This window comes from Cololabis saira, chromosome 8 (assembly GCF_033807715.1).
Source record: "Cololabis saira isolate AMF1-May2022 chromosome 8, fColSai1.1, whole genome shotgun sequence".
NCBI classification, from domain to species: Eukaryota; Metazoa; Chordata; class Actinopteri; order Beloniformes; family Belonidae; genus Cololabis; species Cololabis saira.
Window position 1 is genome coordinate 46454987 of NC_084594.1, and position 18898 is coordinate 46473884.

At 44.0% G+C, this 18898-nt stretch overlaps 1 protein-coding gene across 1 annotated transcript; it reads right to left on the reverse strand.

Annotated features, from left to right (window-relative positions):
• Window positions 1–4867: 4867 nt before the first annotated feature.
• golt1a (golgi transport 1A) lies at window positions 4868–15792 on the reverse strand. The gene is made up of 5 exons (XM_061728764.1): window positions 15684–15792; window positions 8878–8969; window positions 6858–7036; window positions 5332–5395; window positions 4868–5227 (listed from the first exon to the last, which is right to left on the reverse strand). Exons 1-5 carry the CDS (start codon window positions 15706–15708, stop codon window positions 5198–5200), a joined length of 390 nt encoding a protein of 129 aa, XP_061584748.1. The 5' UTR covers window positions 15709–15792; the 3' UTR covers window positions 4868–5197.
• Between the last annotated feature and the right edge of the window lie 3106 nt (window positions 15793–18898).

Genomic DNA, 18898 nt, shown 5'->3' on the forward strand with positions numbered 1-18898 from the left:
GGTGTAATATGGTCCAGTTTCCTGGTGTAATGTGGTCCAGTTTCCTGGTGTAATATGGTCCAGTTTCCTGGTGTAATATGGTCCAGTTTCCTGGTGTAATATGGTCCAGTTTCCTGGTGTAATGTGGTCCAGTTTCCTGGTGTAATATGGTCCAGTTTCCTGGTGTAATGTGGTCCAGTTTCCTGGTTTAATATGGTCCAGTTTCCTGGTGTAATATGGTCCAGTTTCCTGGTGTAATATGGTCCAGTTTCCTGGTGTAATGTGGTCCAGTTTCCTGGTGTAATATGGTCCAGTTTCCTGGTGTAATATGGTCCAGTTTCCTGGTGTAATGTGGTCCAGTTTCCTGGTGTAATATGGTCCAGTTTCCTGGTGTAATGTGGTCCAGTTTCCTGGTGTAATATGGTCCAGTTTCCTGGTGTAATATGGTCCAGTTTCCTGGTGTAATATGGTCCAGTTTCCTGGTGTAATATGGTCCAGTTTCCTGGTTTAATATGGTCCAGTTTCCTGGTGTAATATGGTCCAGTTTCCTGGTGTAATATGGTCCAGTTTCCTGGTGTAATGTGGTCCAGTTTCCTGGTGTAATGTGGTCCAGTTTCCTGGTGTAATATGGTCCAGTTTCCTGGTGTAATATGGTCCAGTTTCCTGGTGTAATATGGTCCAGTTTCCTGGTGTAATATGGTCCAGTTTCCTGGTGTAATATGGTCCAGTTTCCTGGTGTAATGTGGTCCAGTTTCCTGGTGTAATATGGTCCAGTTTCCTGGTGTAATGTGGTCCAGTTTACTGGTGTAATATGGTCCAGTTTCCTGGTGTAATATGGTCCAGTTTCCTGGTGTAATACGGTCCAGTTTCCTGGTGTAATATGGTCCAGTTTCCTGGTGTAATGTGGTCCAGTTTCCTGGTGTAATGTGGTCCAGTTTCCTGGTGTAATATGGTCCAGTTTCCTGGTGTAATATGGTCCAGTTTCCTGGTGTAATATGGTCCAGTTTCCTGGTGTAATGTGGTCCAGTTTCCTGGTGTAATATGGTCCAGTTTACTGGTGTAATATGGTCCAGTTTCCTGGTGTAATATGGTCCAGTTTCCTGGTGTAATGTGGTCCAGTTTCCTGGTGTAATATGGTCCAGTTTCCTGGTGTAATGTGGTCCAGTTTCCTGGTGTAATATGGTCCAGTTTCCTGGTGTATTGTGGTCCAGTTTCCTGGTGTAATATGGTCCAGTTTCCTGGTGTATTGTGGTCCAGTTTCCTGGTGTAATGTGGTCCAGTTTCCTGGTGTAATATAGTCCAGTTTCCTGGTGTAATGTGGTCCAGTTTCCTGGTGTAATGTGGTCCAGTTTCCTGGTGTAATATGGTCCAGTTTACTGGTGTAATATGGTCCAGTTTCCTGGTGTAATATGGTCCAGTTTCCTGGTGTAATATGGTCCAGTTTCCTGGTGTAATATGGTCCAGTTTCCTGGTGTAATGTGGTCCAGTTTCCTGGTGTAATATGGTCCAGTTTCCTGGTTTAATATGGTCCAGTTTCCTGGTGTAATGTGGTCCAGTTTCCTGGTGTAATATGGTCCAGTTTCCTGGTGTAATGTGGTCCAGTTTCCTGGTGTAATATGGTCCAGTTTCCTGGTGTAATATGGTCCAGTTTCCTGGTGTAATACGGTCCAGTTTCCTGGTGTAATGTGGTCCAGTTTCCTGGTGTAATGTGGTCCAGTTTCCTGGTGTAATATGGTCCAGTTTCCTGGTGTAATATGGTCCAGTTTCCTGGTGTAATGTGGTCCAGTTTCCTGGTGTAATATGGTCCAGTTTCCTGGTGTAATATGGTCCAGTTTCCTGGTGTAATATGGTCCAGTTTCCTGGTGTAATACGGTCCAGTTTCCTGGTGTAATGTGGTCCAGTTTCCTGGTGTAATGTGGTCCAGTTTCCTGGTGTAATGTGGTCCAGTTTCCTGGTGTAATATGGTCCAGTTTCCTGGTGTAATATGGTCCAGTTTCCTGGTGTAATATGGTCCAGTTTCCTGGTGTAATATGGTCCAGTTTCCTGGTGTAATATGGTCCAGTTTCCTGGTGTAACATGGTCCAGTTTCCTGGTGTAATATGGTCCAGTTTCCTGGTGTAATATGTTCCAGTTTCCTGGTGTAATATGGTCCAGTTTCCTGGTGTAATATGGTCCAGTTTCCTGGTGTAATATGGTCCAGTTTCCTGGTGTAATATGGTCCAGTTTCCTGGTGTAATATGGTCCAGTTTCCTGGTGTAATATGGTCCAGTTTCCTGGTGTAATGTGGTCCAGTTTCCTGGTGTAATATGGTCCAGTTTCCTGGTGTAATATGGTCCAGTTTCCTGGTGTAATATGGTCCAGTTTCCTGGTGTAATATGGTCCAGTTTCCTGGTGTAATATGGTCCAGTTTCCTGGTGTAATATGGTCCAGTTTCCTGGTGTAATATGGTCCAGTTTCCTGGTGTAATATGGTCCAGTTTCCTGGTGTAATATGGTCCAGTTTCCTGGTGTAATATGGTCCAGTTTCCTGGTGTAATATGGTCCAGTTTCCTGGTGTAATGTGGTCCAGTTTCCTGGTGTAATGTGGTCCAGTTTCCTGGTTTAATGTGGTCCAGTTTCCTGGTGTAATATGGTCCAGTTTCCTGGTGTAATGTGGTCCAGTTTCCTGGTGTAATGTGGTCCAGTTTCCTGGTGTAATATGGTCCAGTTTCCTGGTGTAATGTGGTCCAGTTTCCTGGTGTAATGTGGTCCAGTTTCCTGGTGTTTGTAAGGACTCTGGATCAGCGTTCTGGATCAGCTGCGGCTGCCTGATAGATTTCTTGTTCAGGCCTGTAAAGATGTCATTGCAATAATCCAACCTGCTGAAAATGAATGCATGAATACGTTTTTCCATGTCTCGTGTAGACAGAATCCCCTTAATTCTAGCAATGTTTTTCAGGTGGTAGTAGGCAGATTTAGTGATAAACTTTAGATGGCTGTTGAAGTTCAGGTCTGAGTCAATAATTACACATAGATTTCTGGCTTGATTTGTAGCTGTCAATGACATGGAGCCAAGGTGAGCGCTGATCTTTTCCCTTTCATTTTTAGGGCCAAAAATGATCATCTCTTTCTTTTCTGCATTTAGCTGGAGAAAATTCTGGCACATCCACTCATTGATTTGGTGAGTTACTCAATGAGAGTAGGGGACAAGTCCTCAAAAAAGGCTTTAGTTTTTGAGATACCCTTACCCGAGGTAGAACCAACCACAACAACCCTGAAAAGGGGCCAAATTGGGCCAGTTCGAATAGGGGTAACGTGAGGGGAAAAAAGCCCATAACTTGAGAATGCTCACTCTTTTCTGCATCAAACTTGCTGAGGTTTGAACCAGGTGTCTGTCCACCATCATCAAACAGTCAGAAAATGATTTACCTAAGAAAATAGTGAAATATAGCACTGTAATCATACCTTAAGTTTAGGCGGAAATTGTATTTGGTAATAAGAACATATAGGACTCCTTCACTTTTCTCTCATTTATCAGAAAAACATAAATCACTATAAAATATACTATCACTTAGTTGTCTTGAATGCTATTGAATACTAACCAGTGGTTTTATGGAGATATCTGGTACAGTTCTCTTGAAAATGAGATTTCTTTAGACACAGCCTCTCTCTGAAACAGTAAATGAAGTCATTCCGAATGGAGGATTAGTGGCATAATAGCCTTTAAGTTAAGTATGCTCACTCTGATGGTGATCATATCTGGAGAGGGGGATGCGAGGTGGCTGAACTACATCACTGAGGCCCATTGTTCCTAGACTAAGAGTCAGTGCAGTTTCTCGACTGGCCGCTCGAGGCTGGCTGCAAAATAATAATAATAATAACAATACAGATTATTTATAGGTGCCTTTCTAGTATTCAAGGATACCTTACATAAGATAGAAACAAACAATAAAATCAAACGCCATAGACGGACATACAGTTACCCCAAGAACCAGTGGTCCATGGACATTAATATTTGGTACAGTTACCAAGAACCAGTGGTCCATGGACATTAATATTTGGTACAGTTACCAAGAACCAGTGGTCCATGGACATTAATATTTGGTACAGTTACCAAGAACCAGTGATCCATGGACATTAATATTTGGTACAGTTACCAAGAACCAGTGGTCCATGGACATTAATATTTGGTACAATTACCAAGAACCAGTGGTCCATGGACATTAATATTTGGTACAGTTACCAAGAACCAGTGGTCCATGGACATTAATATTTGGTACAGTTACCAAGAACCAGTGGTCCATGGACATTAATATTTGACCACAAATCCAATTTCCTGATATTTATATACTTAATTTCTACGCCGGGGAAATACATGAAGCAAAGCTTGAAGATACAAAAGTCTTGACACTTGGTCCGACTTCAAGGCAGGATTTGTTGTAGAAATTAAAGTGATGAGGACACTGAACTTTATGATTTGACCGTTTAACGTTAGCTACCCAAAAATCCAACATTACCTGATACAAAATGGGAACCACAAATCCACGTTTCAGTGTCTGGAATCCAGTTGTTTCTGTGAATTGCAGTGATCCATTTGACTCTCAAGCTTATTTTTCGGCAGCAAACGATAACTCAGTACAGTCGATCGCACAACAGCCCCTTTCCCAATTTAGATGTTTTCCAGTTGCTCAAACTGAAAGTTTAAGCTGCCACTCAGTCTTTCTGCCACTCAGTCTTTCTGCCACTCAGTCTTTCTGCCACTCAGTCTTTCTGCCACTCAGTGGGCGTAACCCGCTGTGAAGTTGCATCTGTGACGTCATGCTCATTCCCTCTATTTAAGCTGTAGGGGGATACTTCGTATTTCCTACATGATTTGCATTCATTTTTCTTAAGTAGATAATGACCCACTGTGATATGTCATATGATTTATTATCTTTTTTACACATACACATGCATGCACGCACACACACACACAAACACACACACACACGTTATATTAACTATTGCACATGACTGTATGACAAAGACTAAACTTCTAAAATTGTTTCAGTTCATAAATAAGATGGATTATTGAGAGACTCAACAATATAATTGCAATTGTAGAAAAATTGGAATAAAACAGGTCAGAATAAAATGTGGAGAACAGCTCAGTTTTGGAAGTGACACTCGTTAGTTCTCCTGCCGGCTGGACAAAACAGATCTCCCAGTGTCTCCTCACCGGTCCACCACCGTTCCTCTGCTCACACTATGGACTGGCTGCTGGAGAAAAACTGGCAGAAGAGGCAACAGTCATATTCCTGGACTTCCATCTGCGGTGGTTTCACTTCAATTCAAGTAGATCAGATTCATCACGGTAGTCAAGAAGTCAACATACCGAGTTGAGGAAGGGGATGTTCACAGCGGACAGAAGAAAGCCTGCTGCCATGGGGAGGAATGACCTACAGAGACAAGAGAAATGTGTCAGGAAATCCTCTTTTGGTTCAGGTATGGTGACATGCATAAGTATACATTACTCAAGAGGGCATTTCCTTTATTCGAAAGCATAATTCTTTCTTTTCATAACCAGACATTGTACTGTTCTCTCCTACAAAACTGTAAAAATAGATGTGAACAAACCTTTCTTGAAATCACCCACAAGTCTCTGAAAATTGGTTTTGAAACCTGTTTTTCCAACCTCTGGGGGACAACATCCCAGCAGCATCCGATTCAACCCAACCCGTGTTAATTCACTAATGCAAAAATGGGCAGAACAAAGAAGCCTGCAAGGAAGTTGGAGCACGTCTACTTTACCTCCTTCAAGCTGGCTGTATGGTTAGCATGCTCACTACCTTGCTTAAATGTTGAAAAATTCATCCATCCATCCTAATTAGGGCCCGAGCACTAACAGTGCAAAGACCCTATTTTATCTGTAGAAATTGTTCTTGTTTTTTTTTTTCCTTCTTCCGACGAAATGAGGGTTTTTTTCCCCCTAAACGTGGCCCAAAAGTCACCAAATTTTGCATGCAAGCCAGGTCTGGCGAAAAATTTGATATTTAATGGTTTGCATTAATGGGCGTGGCCTAATGGCCCAACAACGCCCCCTAGAAAACTTCTAGGGGAGGAACTCTGGATGAACTCCTTCATCCAGAGCTACACTCCTCTACCTTCACTCCTTCATCCAGAGCTGGTTCTTCCACCACAACGTGGTGTGAAATCAGTACCAGACTCTTCTCCTCCATTGATCCTCGATGGTGGAACGACCTACCAAACTCTGTCTGATCTGCAGGTCTGGACCTACTTTTAAGAGCAAGATAAAGACTCAGCTCTTTAAGGAGCACTTCGGCATCTACTGTAGTAGGATGCATGTACATACGTCAAGATGGATGTCTTCTTAGACGTAGCTTTCTTATTTAAAAAAATAAAAAATAAATACACATATATATTCTAGCACTGGCATGGCAGCACCTGTGTCTAACTGGACTCTCATCAGTCTGACCAGCACTGATCCAGCTGGACCTCCTATAGGATTCCTGCTTGTGTTGTTCTCTCATATGTAAGTCGCTTTGGATAAAAGCGTCTGCTAAATGACAGTAGTAGTAGTAGTAGTAGTAGTAGTAGTAGTAGTAGTAGTAATATGATCAATGTCCATGGCCCCTAGGAACAGTGAAGCAGTTATGAATCTGAGGGGACTGAACCCTGACTGGGATGATGTGAGGGAGAGCAGCACAACATCTCAACACAAAAACACACTCCTGCTTTGAAACGGGAAAAAGCAGTTCAAGTGTAAGATGTTGCCATGCACGCAGCTTTCCATGACAACATCAAACAATAAAGTGACGAACAAAAATCCAAGATTTTATAAATGATCATTTTTTCATTTTGTATCACTAATCCTGTATCTGTGAGAAACACGGGACTTACCTGAACAGAAGCACAAAGCCATAACTCTCCACCACCATTCCAATGACAGGCCAGCGGAACAGTACCAGCAACACTCCCCCAAAAAAGAAAAGACTTCCTCGAAACTTGTGTCGTTGGAAAAAGAAGTGGGCCGTCCTCCTGAAGCCGATGATGAAGGTTAAACCAGCCAGAAACAGAATCTACAGAGAACAAAATGTGAGTGCTAAAGACTCATCCCGACACTTCTAAACATGTTTTAGTCTTCTATTTCAACCCAAATTAGATCGTGTCAGACAAAACTATGGAGAACATCCACACCTCCCTGACTCGTGTCCTTTTGTATATCTTCACTTGTAAAGTCGAGTCTTTTGTCTTTTGACTTTGCAGTTAAAGAAAAGAACAGGACTGCTGCAGCAGCCTTTATTCTGGATGGAGATGAGCAGATGGCTTTCCTACGGGAGCGTAACGCTGCCACCCCAGAAAAATAAAAAATATCAGTATCACGTTATAACATGAAACGTTTATTGTTATATATACTATTTATTGCGTTATAACGTGAAAAATAAAAATAATGTTTTAGAAGAGGAAGATTTTTTTTCATTATGTACATGGAGAAAAAAGTCGAAATGTCGAGAAAAAAGTCGAAATGTTGAGATTAATGTTGAAATGTCGAGAATAATGTTGAAGTACAATTTCGAGAAAAAGTCGAAATGTATTTCAACTTTATTCTCGAAATTCCGGCTTTATTCACGAAATTTCAACTTTTTTCTCAACATTTCAACTTTTTTCTCGAAGTGCACAATAAAAAAAATCTTCCCCTCTCAAATATTTTTTTTCATGCATGGCCCTAATACTCCGTACATACGAGAGGGAACAGGGAAGGGAGGAAGTGATTTCTCTCCGACTTGATGTGTATTCATATTGAACATAAGGTCTTCACGTGTTACATACGATGTTACATCCAGCTGTCGCCAACACAGGGAGAAAGAAAGAGGCCAGTGCAGGTTTGACTCAAACATGAGTCCATGGCTCCACTGACCCCCATTTACAAATGTCCAACTTTAAGGCGGAAATACAAATATTAACATCCTGGTATGAAAAATATTTTGCTCCATAGTTCACGAGGGATCAGATTTTACAACAATGGCAACTTTTTAAGGACCTCATCAGAATGAATTATATAAAGCTGAAAATGTGTGTATAATTAGTGGTAAATTTGATTGACTACTACCTCACAGTCTTTAATTATAATTATAAAGGGTAGCTGTCACTACTTCAGTTACTCGGAACCTAGTCATTTAGTGATCATAATATTAGAGCTGTGGATTAAAATCCAAGACAGTTTATCTGATAGTAAATCTACTTTAAGAAACAAACTACTCAGGTTTTGGCATCTTTGATGTAGATCTGCTGATAAACCAGGAAATGCAGTGGTGCACATTTCACCCCTCATTTCATTATTGAACATCTGCTGACATCCTGCCCTGCTAGAGACAAACCTGTATTGTAATAGCTGCTATATTGATACAATTGCAGTTAATGGAAGCCGAACTATTGAGGTTTGTGCTTTTGTCTTCTATATGGCAGGAGGTTCCCCCTTATGATCCAGGTCCTGGTCCAGGTTTCTACCCCCTTATGATCCAGGTCCTGGTCCAGGTTTCTACCCCCTTATGATCCAGGTCCTGGTCCAGGTTTCTACCCCCTTATGATCCAGGTCCTGGTCCAGGTTTCTACCCCCCTTATGATCCAGGTCCTGGTCCAGGTTTCTACCCCCTTATGATCCAGGTCCAGGTCCAGGTTTCTACCCCCTTATGATCCAGGTCCTGGTCCAGGTTTCTACCCCCTTATGGGGAGTTTTTACCTGCCATTGTTTATGTAATTTATGTAATAATTGCTCGGGGGTTTATGTTCATGTTCTGGTCTCTGGAAAGATCCTAGAGACAACTTCTGTTGTAATAGACGCTATACAAATAAAATTGAATTGAAAAAAATGTAATATATTAGCCAGTGAAGATGTGCGGAACCAGGGAAGATAACTGACGTTGCCAAAGGCCAGCAGGACAGAGTCGAAGTAGAGCAGGACGCCGAAGAGCAGGAAGAAAAGACCGAATCCCATCAGACCGACACCGACCTCTGGAAGACAAAGGTCATGATTTTAGCCTTCAAAACAGAATCACAGCTGCAGCTTCATGGGGTTTCAGTATATTTGGGGTCGTTGGAGGATGGATGATGGAACCCACTCAAGTTTACTTTGTTCTCACCTTCTTATCTCCACTCTGACACTGAAACTGGTACTGACCCCCGTACTGACACCGTTACAGATGCTGGTACTGACCCCCGTACTGACACCGTTACAGATGCTGGTACTGACCCCCATACTGACACCGTTACAGATGCTGGTACTGACCCCCGTACTGACACCGTTACAGATGCTGGTACTGACACCGTTACAGATGCTGGTACTGACACCGTTACAGATGCTGGTACTGACACCGTTACAGATGCTGGTACTGACACCGTTACAGATGCTGGTACTGACACCGTTACAGATGCTGGTACTGACCCCCGTACTGACACCGTTACAGATGCTGGTACTGACCCCCGTACTGACACCGTTACAGATGCTGGTACTGACCCCGTTACAGATGCTGGTACTGACACCGTTACAGATGCTGGTACTGACCCCGTTACAGATGCTGGTACTGACCCCGTTACAGATGCTGGTACTGACCCCCGTACTGACACCGTTACAGATGCTGGTACTGACCCCGTTACAGATGCTGGTACTGACACCGTTACAGATGCTGGTACTGACCCCGTTACAGATGCTGGTACTGACCCCCGTACTGACACCGTTACAGATGCTGGTACTGACACCGTTACAGATGCTGGTACTGACCCCGTTACAGATGCTGGTACTGACCCCCGTACTGACACCGTTACAGATGCTGGTACTGACACCGTTACAGATGCTGGTACTGACCCCCGTACTGACACCGTTACAGATGCTGGTACTGACCCCGTTACAGATGCTGGTACTGACCCCCGTACTGACACCGTTACAGATGCTGGTACTGACCCCCGTACTGACACCGTTACAGATGCTGGTACTGACCCCCGTACTGACACCGTAACAGATGCTGGTACTGACACCGTTACAGATGCTGGTACTGACCCCCGTACTGACACCGTAACAGATGCTGGTACTGACACCGTTACAGATGCTGGTACTGACCCCCGTACTGACACCGTTACAGATGCTGGTACTGACACCGTTACAGATGCTGGTACTGACACCGTTACAGATGCTGGTACTGACCCCCGTACTGACACCGTTACAGATGCTGGTACTGACACCGTTACAGATGCTGGTACTGACACCGTTACAGATGCTGGTACTGACCCCGTTACAGATGCTGGTACTGACCCCGTTACAGATGCTGGTACTGACCCCGTTACAGATGCTGGTACTGACCCCGTTACAGATGCTGGTACTGACACCGTTACAGATGCTGGTACTGACCCCGTTACAGATGCTGGTACTGACCCCGTTACAGATGCTGGTACTGACCCCGTTACAGATGCTGGTACTGACCCCGTTACAGATGCTGGTACTGACACCGTTACAGATGCTGGTACTGACCCCGTTACAGATGCTGGTACTGACACCGTTACAGATGCTGGTACTGACCCCGTTACAGATGCTGGTACTGACCCCGTTACAGATGCTGGTACTGACCCCGTTACAGATGCTGGTACTGACCCCCGTACTGACACCGTTACAGATGCTGGTACTGACACCGTTACAGATGCTGGTACTGACCCCGTTACAGATGCTGGTACTGACACCGTTACAGATGCTGGTACTGAACTACTGACCAAATATTGATCCTGATACTTATCCAGGTTCTGATCCCTGTACAGATCCTGATTATTGATTGGCTTAGGCTATTTACACCCGGGTGCAAGTACTGTTGTGTAGGCTATTTACACCATGCTACCAATATCAATGTACAGGACTGTCTCAGAAAATTAGAATATTGTGATAAAGTTCTTTATTTTCTGTAATTCAAAAATGTCATACATTCTGGATTCATTTCAAATCAACTGAAATATTGCAAGCCTTTTATTATTTTAATATTGCTCATCATGGCTTACAGCTTAAGAAAACTCAAATATCCCATCTCAAAAAATTAGAATATTCTGGGAATCTTAATCTTAAACTGTAAGCCATAATCAGCAATATTAAAATAATAAAAGGCTTGCAATATTTCAGTTGATTTGTAATGAATCCAGAATGTATGACATTTATTTTTTTTAATTGCATTACAGCAAATAAAGAACTTTATCACAATATTCTAATTTTCTGAGACATTCCTGTATGCTATTTGCACCCATGTATTATTAGAAAAAAAAAATGTAAAAAAATTATAAAAAAAAAAAAATCCATCAGTTCAACAGTGATTGACAGGGATTCACACCACTTTGGATAAACTTCATTTAATCCCTTCAAAATATCTTACAATGACATAAGAGAAAAAATTGTTCATACAAAAGTGTGAGAGCAGACGTTTGTCTGGCTCTATTGTTTGACATGGTTCCATTTTTAGAGTGGTGCACATGCGCCTTCTGTTGCAGACACGTCGGTGCACATGCGCATGGGCAACGCATTTGTTTTCATATGTCAACAGGGTGTGAATAGCTCAGCTGGTGGAGGCTTGCTATTTGTACCCTGGTGCAAATAGTCACTCCGTTATTGATTCTGGTACTGATGATAGTACAGTTGGAAATAATGTAGTGCCATTACTTTATAATGCTATTATTTATTTAGAAGTCTAAACAAGAGGGTTTGCTTGGAAGGAATCTCAAGAGGATGGACTGGTGACCTGTCCAGGATGTAACCCCTGCCTCTCACCTGAAATGAGCTGGGATTTGCAGACCCCCGTGACCCTGCAAAGGATAAAGCGGGTATAGAAAATGGATGGATGGATGGATCTCAGGAGAAAGACTTTTCCGAACATGGAATCACATGAGGTTTTACAAAGCTGCATCTGAGCAAACCACACGACTCCTGGTGCAGTCTCCTACGAACAACTGAGACCACGGTGGAGTTGTTTCACCTTAATAGCTGCTTTCTCACTATCAATCCAAATTTGAGTGTACTGAAGTGAAACCAGTCCTGTTGCTTCTCTGGTTCCACTTCCAGGGCTGAACAGGTCTAATTCCACCTTGGACCCTGATTTCACTGTTTTGAGCGACCAGACAGAGCTGATCAGGGCTTTACAATTCAGCCTCTTTCCACTGTATTTATGACAGACTTGCTTCACTAACAGCTGTTGTTAACATCTATCACCAATATGGCAGATTCAGATTTGGATCAACTTCAGTTACCTTTTGTACCTTTTCTGAGTCTTTCCTCCCTCACTCTCTTCACAATACTTCCATTAACGATCACAACTGCTCTTTTCAGTGAAATGAATCGTCCGGTTCATTAAAAAGATGTGTTCATTGACTCCGTGATGGCTTGACTGGATCTCTGCTCAGGCTCTCTGAACTGAAACACGACTAGATACTTCATGAATGTCAGCTTCCACCAGTGTTGCTTCAACAAACACCCCAGACTCCTCTTGATAATCCTGACATTATGAAAGTTCCATCCATCCATCCATTTTCCACCGCTTATCCGTTCCCGGGTCACGGGGGCAGCAACCTCAACAGAGATGCCCAGACTTCCTTCACCCCAGACACTTCCTCCAGCTCTTCCTCCAGCTCTTCCTCTAGTTCTTCCGCCAGCTCTTCCTCCAGCTCTTCCTCCAGCTCTTCCTCCATCTCTTCCTCCAGCTCTTCCTCCAGCTCTTCCTCCAGCTCTTCCTCCAGCTCGTCCTCCAGCTCTTCCTCCAGCTCTTCCTCCAGCTCTTCCTCCAGCTCTTCCTCCAGCTCTTCCTCCAGCTCGTCCTCCAGCTCTTCCTCCAGCTCTTCCTCTAGTTCTTCCGCCAGCTCTTCCTCCAGCTCTTCCTCCAGCTCTTCCTCCAGCTCTTCCTCCATCTCTTCCTCCAGCTCTTCCTCCAGCTCTTCCTCCAGCTCTTCCTCCATCTCTTCCTCCAGCTCTTCCTCCAGTTCTTCCTCCATCTCTTCCTCCAGCTCTTCCTCCAGCTCTTCCTCCAGCTCTTCCTCCATCTCTTCCTCCAGCTCTTCCTCCAGCTCGTCCTCCAGCTCTTCCTCCAGCTCTTCCTCCAGCTCTTCCTCCAGCTCTTCCTCCAGCTCTTCCTCCATCTCTTCCTCCAACTCTTCCTCCAGCTCTTCCTCCAGTTCTTCCGAGGGGAGTCCGAGACGTTCCCAGGCCAGCCCAGCGTGTCCTGGGTCTTCCCTGGGGTGTCCTCCTGGAGGGACATGCCTGGAACACCTCGCTAGGGAGGAGGGACATGCCTGGAACACCTCCCTAAGGAGGAGGGACATGCCTGGAACACCTCCCTAGGGAGGAGGGACATGCCTGGAACACCTCCCTAGGGAGGAGGGACATGCCTGGAACTCCTCCCTAAGGAGGAGGGACATGCCTGGAACTCCTCCCTAGGGAGGAGGGACATGCCTGGAACTCCTCCCTAGGGAGGAGGGACATGCCTGGAACACCTCCCTAGGGAGGAGGGACATGCCTGGAACACCTCCCTAGGGAGGAGGGACATGCCTGGAACACCTCCCTAGGGAGGAGGGACATGCCTGGAACACCTCCCCAGGGAGGCGTCCAGGAGGATCCGGTACAGATGTCCAAGCCACCTCAGCTGACTCCTCTCAATGTGAAGGAGCAGCGGCTCGACTCTGAGCTCCTCCCGGGTGACCGAACTCCTCACCCTATCTCTAAGGGAGCGTCCAGCCACCCTGCGGAGGAAACTCATCTCTAAGGGAGCGTCCAGCCGCCCTGCGGAAGAAACTCATCTCTAAGGGAGCGTCCAGCCACCCTGCGGAGGAAACTCATCTCTAAGGGAGCGTCCAGCCACCCTGCAGAGGAAACTCATCTCTAAGGGAGCGTCCAGCCACCCTGCAGAGGAAACTCATCTCCAAGGGAGCGTCCAGCCACCCTGCGGAGGAAACTCATCTCTAAGGGAGCGTCCAGCCGCCCTGCGGAGGAAACTCATCTCGGCCGCTTGTATCCGCGATCTTGTCCTTTCGGTCACTACCCAAAGTTCATGACCATAGGTCAGGGTAGGTGTGTAGATTGACCGGTAAATCGAGAGCTTCGCCTTTCGACTCAGCTCCTTCTTCACCACGACGGTCCGGTACATCGACCGCATAACTGCGGACGCTGCACCGATCCGTTATTTGTTTACAGGGAAACAATCGTGTTTGTTCAGTCTCATTCAATCTTAGCTCGCCGCTTCATTCACCGCTGAGCTCGCCTTGAGTCTGAAATGAAGAGGGGCTATTAACGTATTTACTGTAAGCCTCGGCTCGGCCTCTGTGAAGCGGACAGGACAATAGTCCCAAACACAGCAGCAAATCTCCATTCCAATGGATGAAAAACAAAAGAATCGAGTTTTGGAATAACCCAGTCAATGTTCAGACCTCAATTTGATTGAAACGCCATGTTGAAACCTTAAAAGACCTGTTGAATGCCCAGAAACTTCATGAATTTTAGCAACACCGTAAAGAAAAGTGGACCAAAATTCCTCCACAGTCATGTTGGAGACTGATAAAGTCATACAGGGAACTACTTAAAAGTGTTGCTGCTCTACAAGCTGTTGAATCATGAGGGTCCTTAGGATTGCCCATATTATTATTTTTTTGTTTCATTTTTGTTCAATGGCTTATGACATAATTATCAATAACATAAAATTAGAACAAACAAACATTACTAAATTCTTAGGAATAATAATTGATGAAAAACTCACATGGAAGCCATACATTAATACCTTAAAAAGAAAATTATCTAAAATAATAGCAATATTATATAAAATGAAAGGTATTATAAATAAAAGATCATTACAAACACTATACAGATCCCTACTACTCCCATACCTTTGTGTGGAAGTGTGGGGGAATACGTTTAATCAATCCAACCCATCTATATTTTACAAAAAAAAGCAATTAGAATTGTAAACTTGGCTGCCTATCTTGCATCAACAAACCCAATTTTCATTCAAAACAATACACTTAAATTGCAAGATATAGTTAATCTGAACACCATTGTAATAATATATGGCCATGAGTGCGAGGGCCGTTCATCGCTGTTATTACAGTACAGTTATTACAGCTATTATTATTATTTTGTGTAGCCTCATGATACTTCATTTGTTCTTTTTGCATATTCTATTATGTTTAAAGGTGGGTGAGATCAGCTTTATGCTTCAAGCCCAGACCTTTTCGGTCAAAATAAGCACCATGTTGACCAAAGAAAAACCTGTAAATGTTTATTATCTTGCTTATTGATTTTTTTATGCTTATAATTGACCGAAATAAAGATTAACTAACTAACTAGCATAGGGAAAAAAGTTATATGTTATTGTAAACAGTTTTAAAGAGCATTTATCAAACATTTTAATTGCATTAGAACAGCTCAGTGACTGCACACACAACTGAGGGAATGATGAACCTGGTAAAACTGAATTTACATTTAATCCTATGTGACTTTGTGCTAGTGTTCTCTCAGATGTAAGTCGCTTCGGATGAAAGCATCTGCGAAATGACAGTAGTAGTAGTAGTAGTAATAAACTTTTGAAACCCTTCACTGACTTGTTCTCCCTCCACAGAGGACGGTTCCAGACACATGTCTTCGCTCTGGAACATAGTGGCGGTTCTCTGCAGATCACAGGTTCATTGTAAATCTTTGAAGGAGAGGAGCAGTGGATCACTTACTCTGGAACTCTGTGATGGACGGCATTGTTCTTCTTCTCTCCTTTCTGGTCTACAGGATCTGTTTCTGTGAGACAGCCAGGAAATGCTCCGTGTTCTCCACAGCGACAGTGACCTTTGTGTGTTGACGTCGTCAGTTGGCCGGGTGAACATTAACCCGAGCGTTGGGGACTCTGGGGTGAAAGGTGAGGACCTGAATGATATCACCAGGGAGGAGCTGAGGTTTACCCGGCTCCTTACAGCTCAAATCTCCCTTTATTTAGACACGTTTTTGCACTTGTAGTATCTTAATAGTTTCATGAACTTTTAAATTCTTTCTCTCTGTCCTTGTACGTGAAAGTCAGAGTAAAAGGAAATACAATAATTGATTTGATTTGATTTGATTTGAAGATTTTATTTTGAACATGCATGTTAAAAAAAGAGTACAAAAAAGTAAAAAAACAGAATACAAATTACTTACTTATAAAACAGCCATACTTACTTTAATAACTGTTCAATACAGTGATATAATACTCAATTATATGTGTGACCGATGGATGTTTTCTCTCAATTAATCACGCTCTGGAACTCGTGTGGTGGTAACAGCTCAAATGGTGTTTATTCTGCATCAACAGAAAAAGGGGTACAGGAGACAGTGCACATTAATGTGTGGACCAAAGCACATAATCTGTCTCATGGGAATCCTCCAGCACTGACAGTACTAATATACTATAGTGATCGTATAGTGGATTTCATATTTGCAAAATAAAATAAATCAAATGTCTAATACATAAAAAAACAGAAAATGTAAAATGCATGTATTATCTTTTTACTATGAACTGTTACCGTTTTTTATATATTATTTTAGCTTAATTAATTTGAACAAAACATACAATTGTGACACTCAACATACCTGCATCAACAGAAAAAGGGGTACAGGAGACAGTGCACATTAATGTGTGGACCAAAGCACATAATCTGTCTGGGAAAACAACAATAAAACCTGTTAGCTACTTATACTGGAGACGTTTTTTTACAAGTAATAAACATACACAGAACATATATTTGACTGAACAAAAAACGTGACAAAGTTGGTCTAATATATTTAGCTTTCAGACATTTATCCCAGATTAAACTTTTCAGTGCTTTACAAAACATTTATGACTCGTTTTGTCCACAGACATACAGATGCATTACCTGCCTCATGGGAATCCTCCAGCACTGAGGATTTCCCACAATTCCCCGCTATTATGAATGCAGGCATGTACAACAGCAGGGGGCGTAGTTTCCCCATTTAGCGGGATTTTAACCACAACGTATTCAACCCTGTTACATACACCCCCCTAAAATCCTGCTAAAAAGGGGCACACACAAACTCAAAAACACAAAACTCAAGTCTCCAGTTACAGAATGCAGCAGCAAGAGCAAAACACAGTTCAAATCAGTTAAAAAAAACTTTCCACTCGGAATCAAATCAGCAAGGAGCCCCTCACTAACAGAAGACACAAAAGATGCCGTATACACCTCTGTTCATAAACCATGCTCTACAACAAGTCAACATAACTGAAAAATACCCCTCATAAGTACCAATGCACGTAAAAAAAGGAAATAAAAGAAATTATCATTCTAACCAGAAAACATGTTCTTCATAAAAGAAAACCAAGAATCAACACTTGATACCGACACTGAGTCATCAATGACCTGTTCATTCACGTCACAAATCAGTCGAACAGGCGGCCTAACTATCCTACCAGTCCTAGTACGACAAGGAAGTGGCTGGGAAGACACCACCAGGTCATGTGTGAGACCACCTGGCCGCGCGTCAGCTGCATGGGTCGGTGCGTGATCTATCTGCATATCAGCTGCATGGGCCCGTGTGTGATCTGTCCGCATGTCAACGGCAAAGGGAGGGGAGTGGACCTGTCGGGCTGCCCCAGCTAAGGGCTCGGATGGTGAGTCCTGGAGTATCGCAGAAGAAGGATACTGCGCAGCCTTCGGGGGGGTAACTGGGTTACCAAATACCTCACTCAGAGTGGGGGGGACTACAGCCACCTCAGCCCCAGACGACGAGGCAATCACAGACACAACAGAGGAACACTCCGACTGGCTGGTCGCAGCATCTCCATCATCCCCATCCTCCAGTTGCAGAAGCCAGTTAATAGTCTTTGTCTCACCGTCCTGTACATCAACAGGGATCACTGGGTCACTCTGTTCACCTCCAGGTACTGAAGAGCAGCTTGAATCAAAAGTATCATCCCCCATCGGGAGAAAGCTCACAGGAAGGATTAAGTTCCTGTGAACAACTTTTTCCCTTGACGTCACGGGGTCCCGGATGCAGTACACATTGATTCCAGGCTTCACAGAGATCACTTCATATACTGTAGAATCCCATTTGTCTGCGACCTTCCTCACCCCCTTCAGACCACGATTAGCAAGCAGGACTCTGTCACCCACAATGAGCGGAGATCCCTTCGCCTTGCGATTGTAATTCTCAGCCTGACGAGCCTGTGCTGCTCTACTGTTTTGCTGGGCAATGCGCGCAGCCTCAGACAAGTCGTGCTTCAATCGAGAGACAAAGTCGCAGTGGTCAACAACAGCATTGTTGGGGAGGGCATGCTGGAACACAACATCAACAGGCAGACGCGGAATCCTCCCAAACATGAGAAAGAATGGGGCAAAGCCTGTGGTCTCATGCTCAGTACAATTGTAACAGAACGTCAGCATCTGGAGCATTTGCGGCCATCTGGCCTTGCACTGCGAGGGCAGGGTCCTGATCATGTTTCCAAGAGTCCTGTTGTACCTCTCAACAACCCCATTCCCCATAGGATGGTAAGGGGTGGTGTGGGACTTCTTAATACCAGCCATCTCCAGGAGTTCCGCAATGAGTCGACTCTCAAAGTTGGCCCCTCGGTCTGAATGTATGCGCCGAGGAAATCCATAAATGCTGAAAAAGTCAGTCCATAGACGGCGAGCAACCTGCTTTGCTGACTGATTCCTACACGGGAACGCATGAGACAGCTTGGAAAAGTGATCCGTGACCACTAGAACATCTACGCACTTCTTGTCAGTCTGTTCAGCAGTCCAGAAGTCAATACAGACTAGTTCCATTGGTCCAGTCGTGCGAATGCTCTCCAGAGGAGCACGGTCATTAGGCTCTGGGGTCTTCCCAACAATACAGCGGAAGCAGTTCCTCACATGATTGATGATGTCTTGTTCCATTCCCACCCAAAAGAACCTCT

What these genes read in the sequence shown, in the direction of transcription:
- golt1a (XM_061728764.1), bottom strand. Translation starts at nt 15,708, where the DNA reads ATGCCGTCCATCACAGAGTTCCAGA. An exon ending in GGCTTTGTGCTTCTGTTCAG is followed by an intron (nt 5,396 to 6,857) that starts GTAAGTCCCGTG and finishes TTGTCTCTGTAG; the next exon opens with GTCATTCCTCCCCATGGCAG. An exon ending in ACATCCCCTTCCTCAACTCG is followed by an intron (nt 5,228 to 5,331) that starts GTATGTTGACTT and finishes CTCTTCTGCCAG; the next exon opens with TTTTTCTCCAGCAGCCAGTC.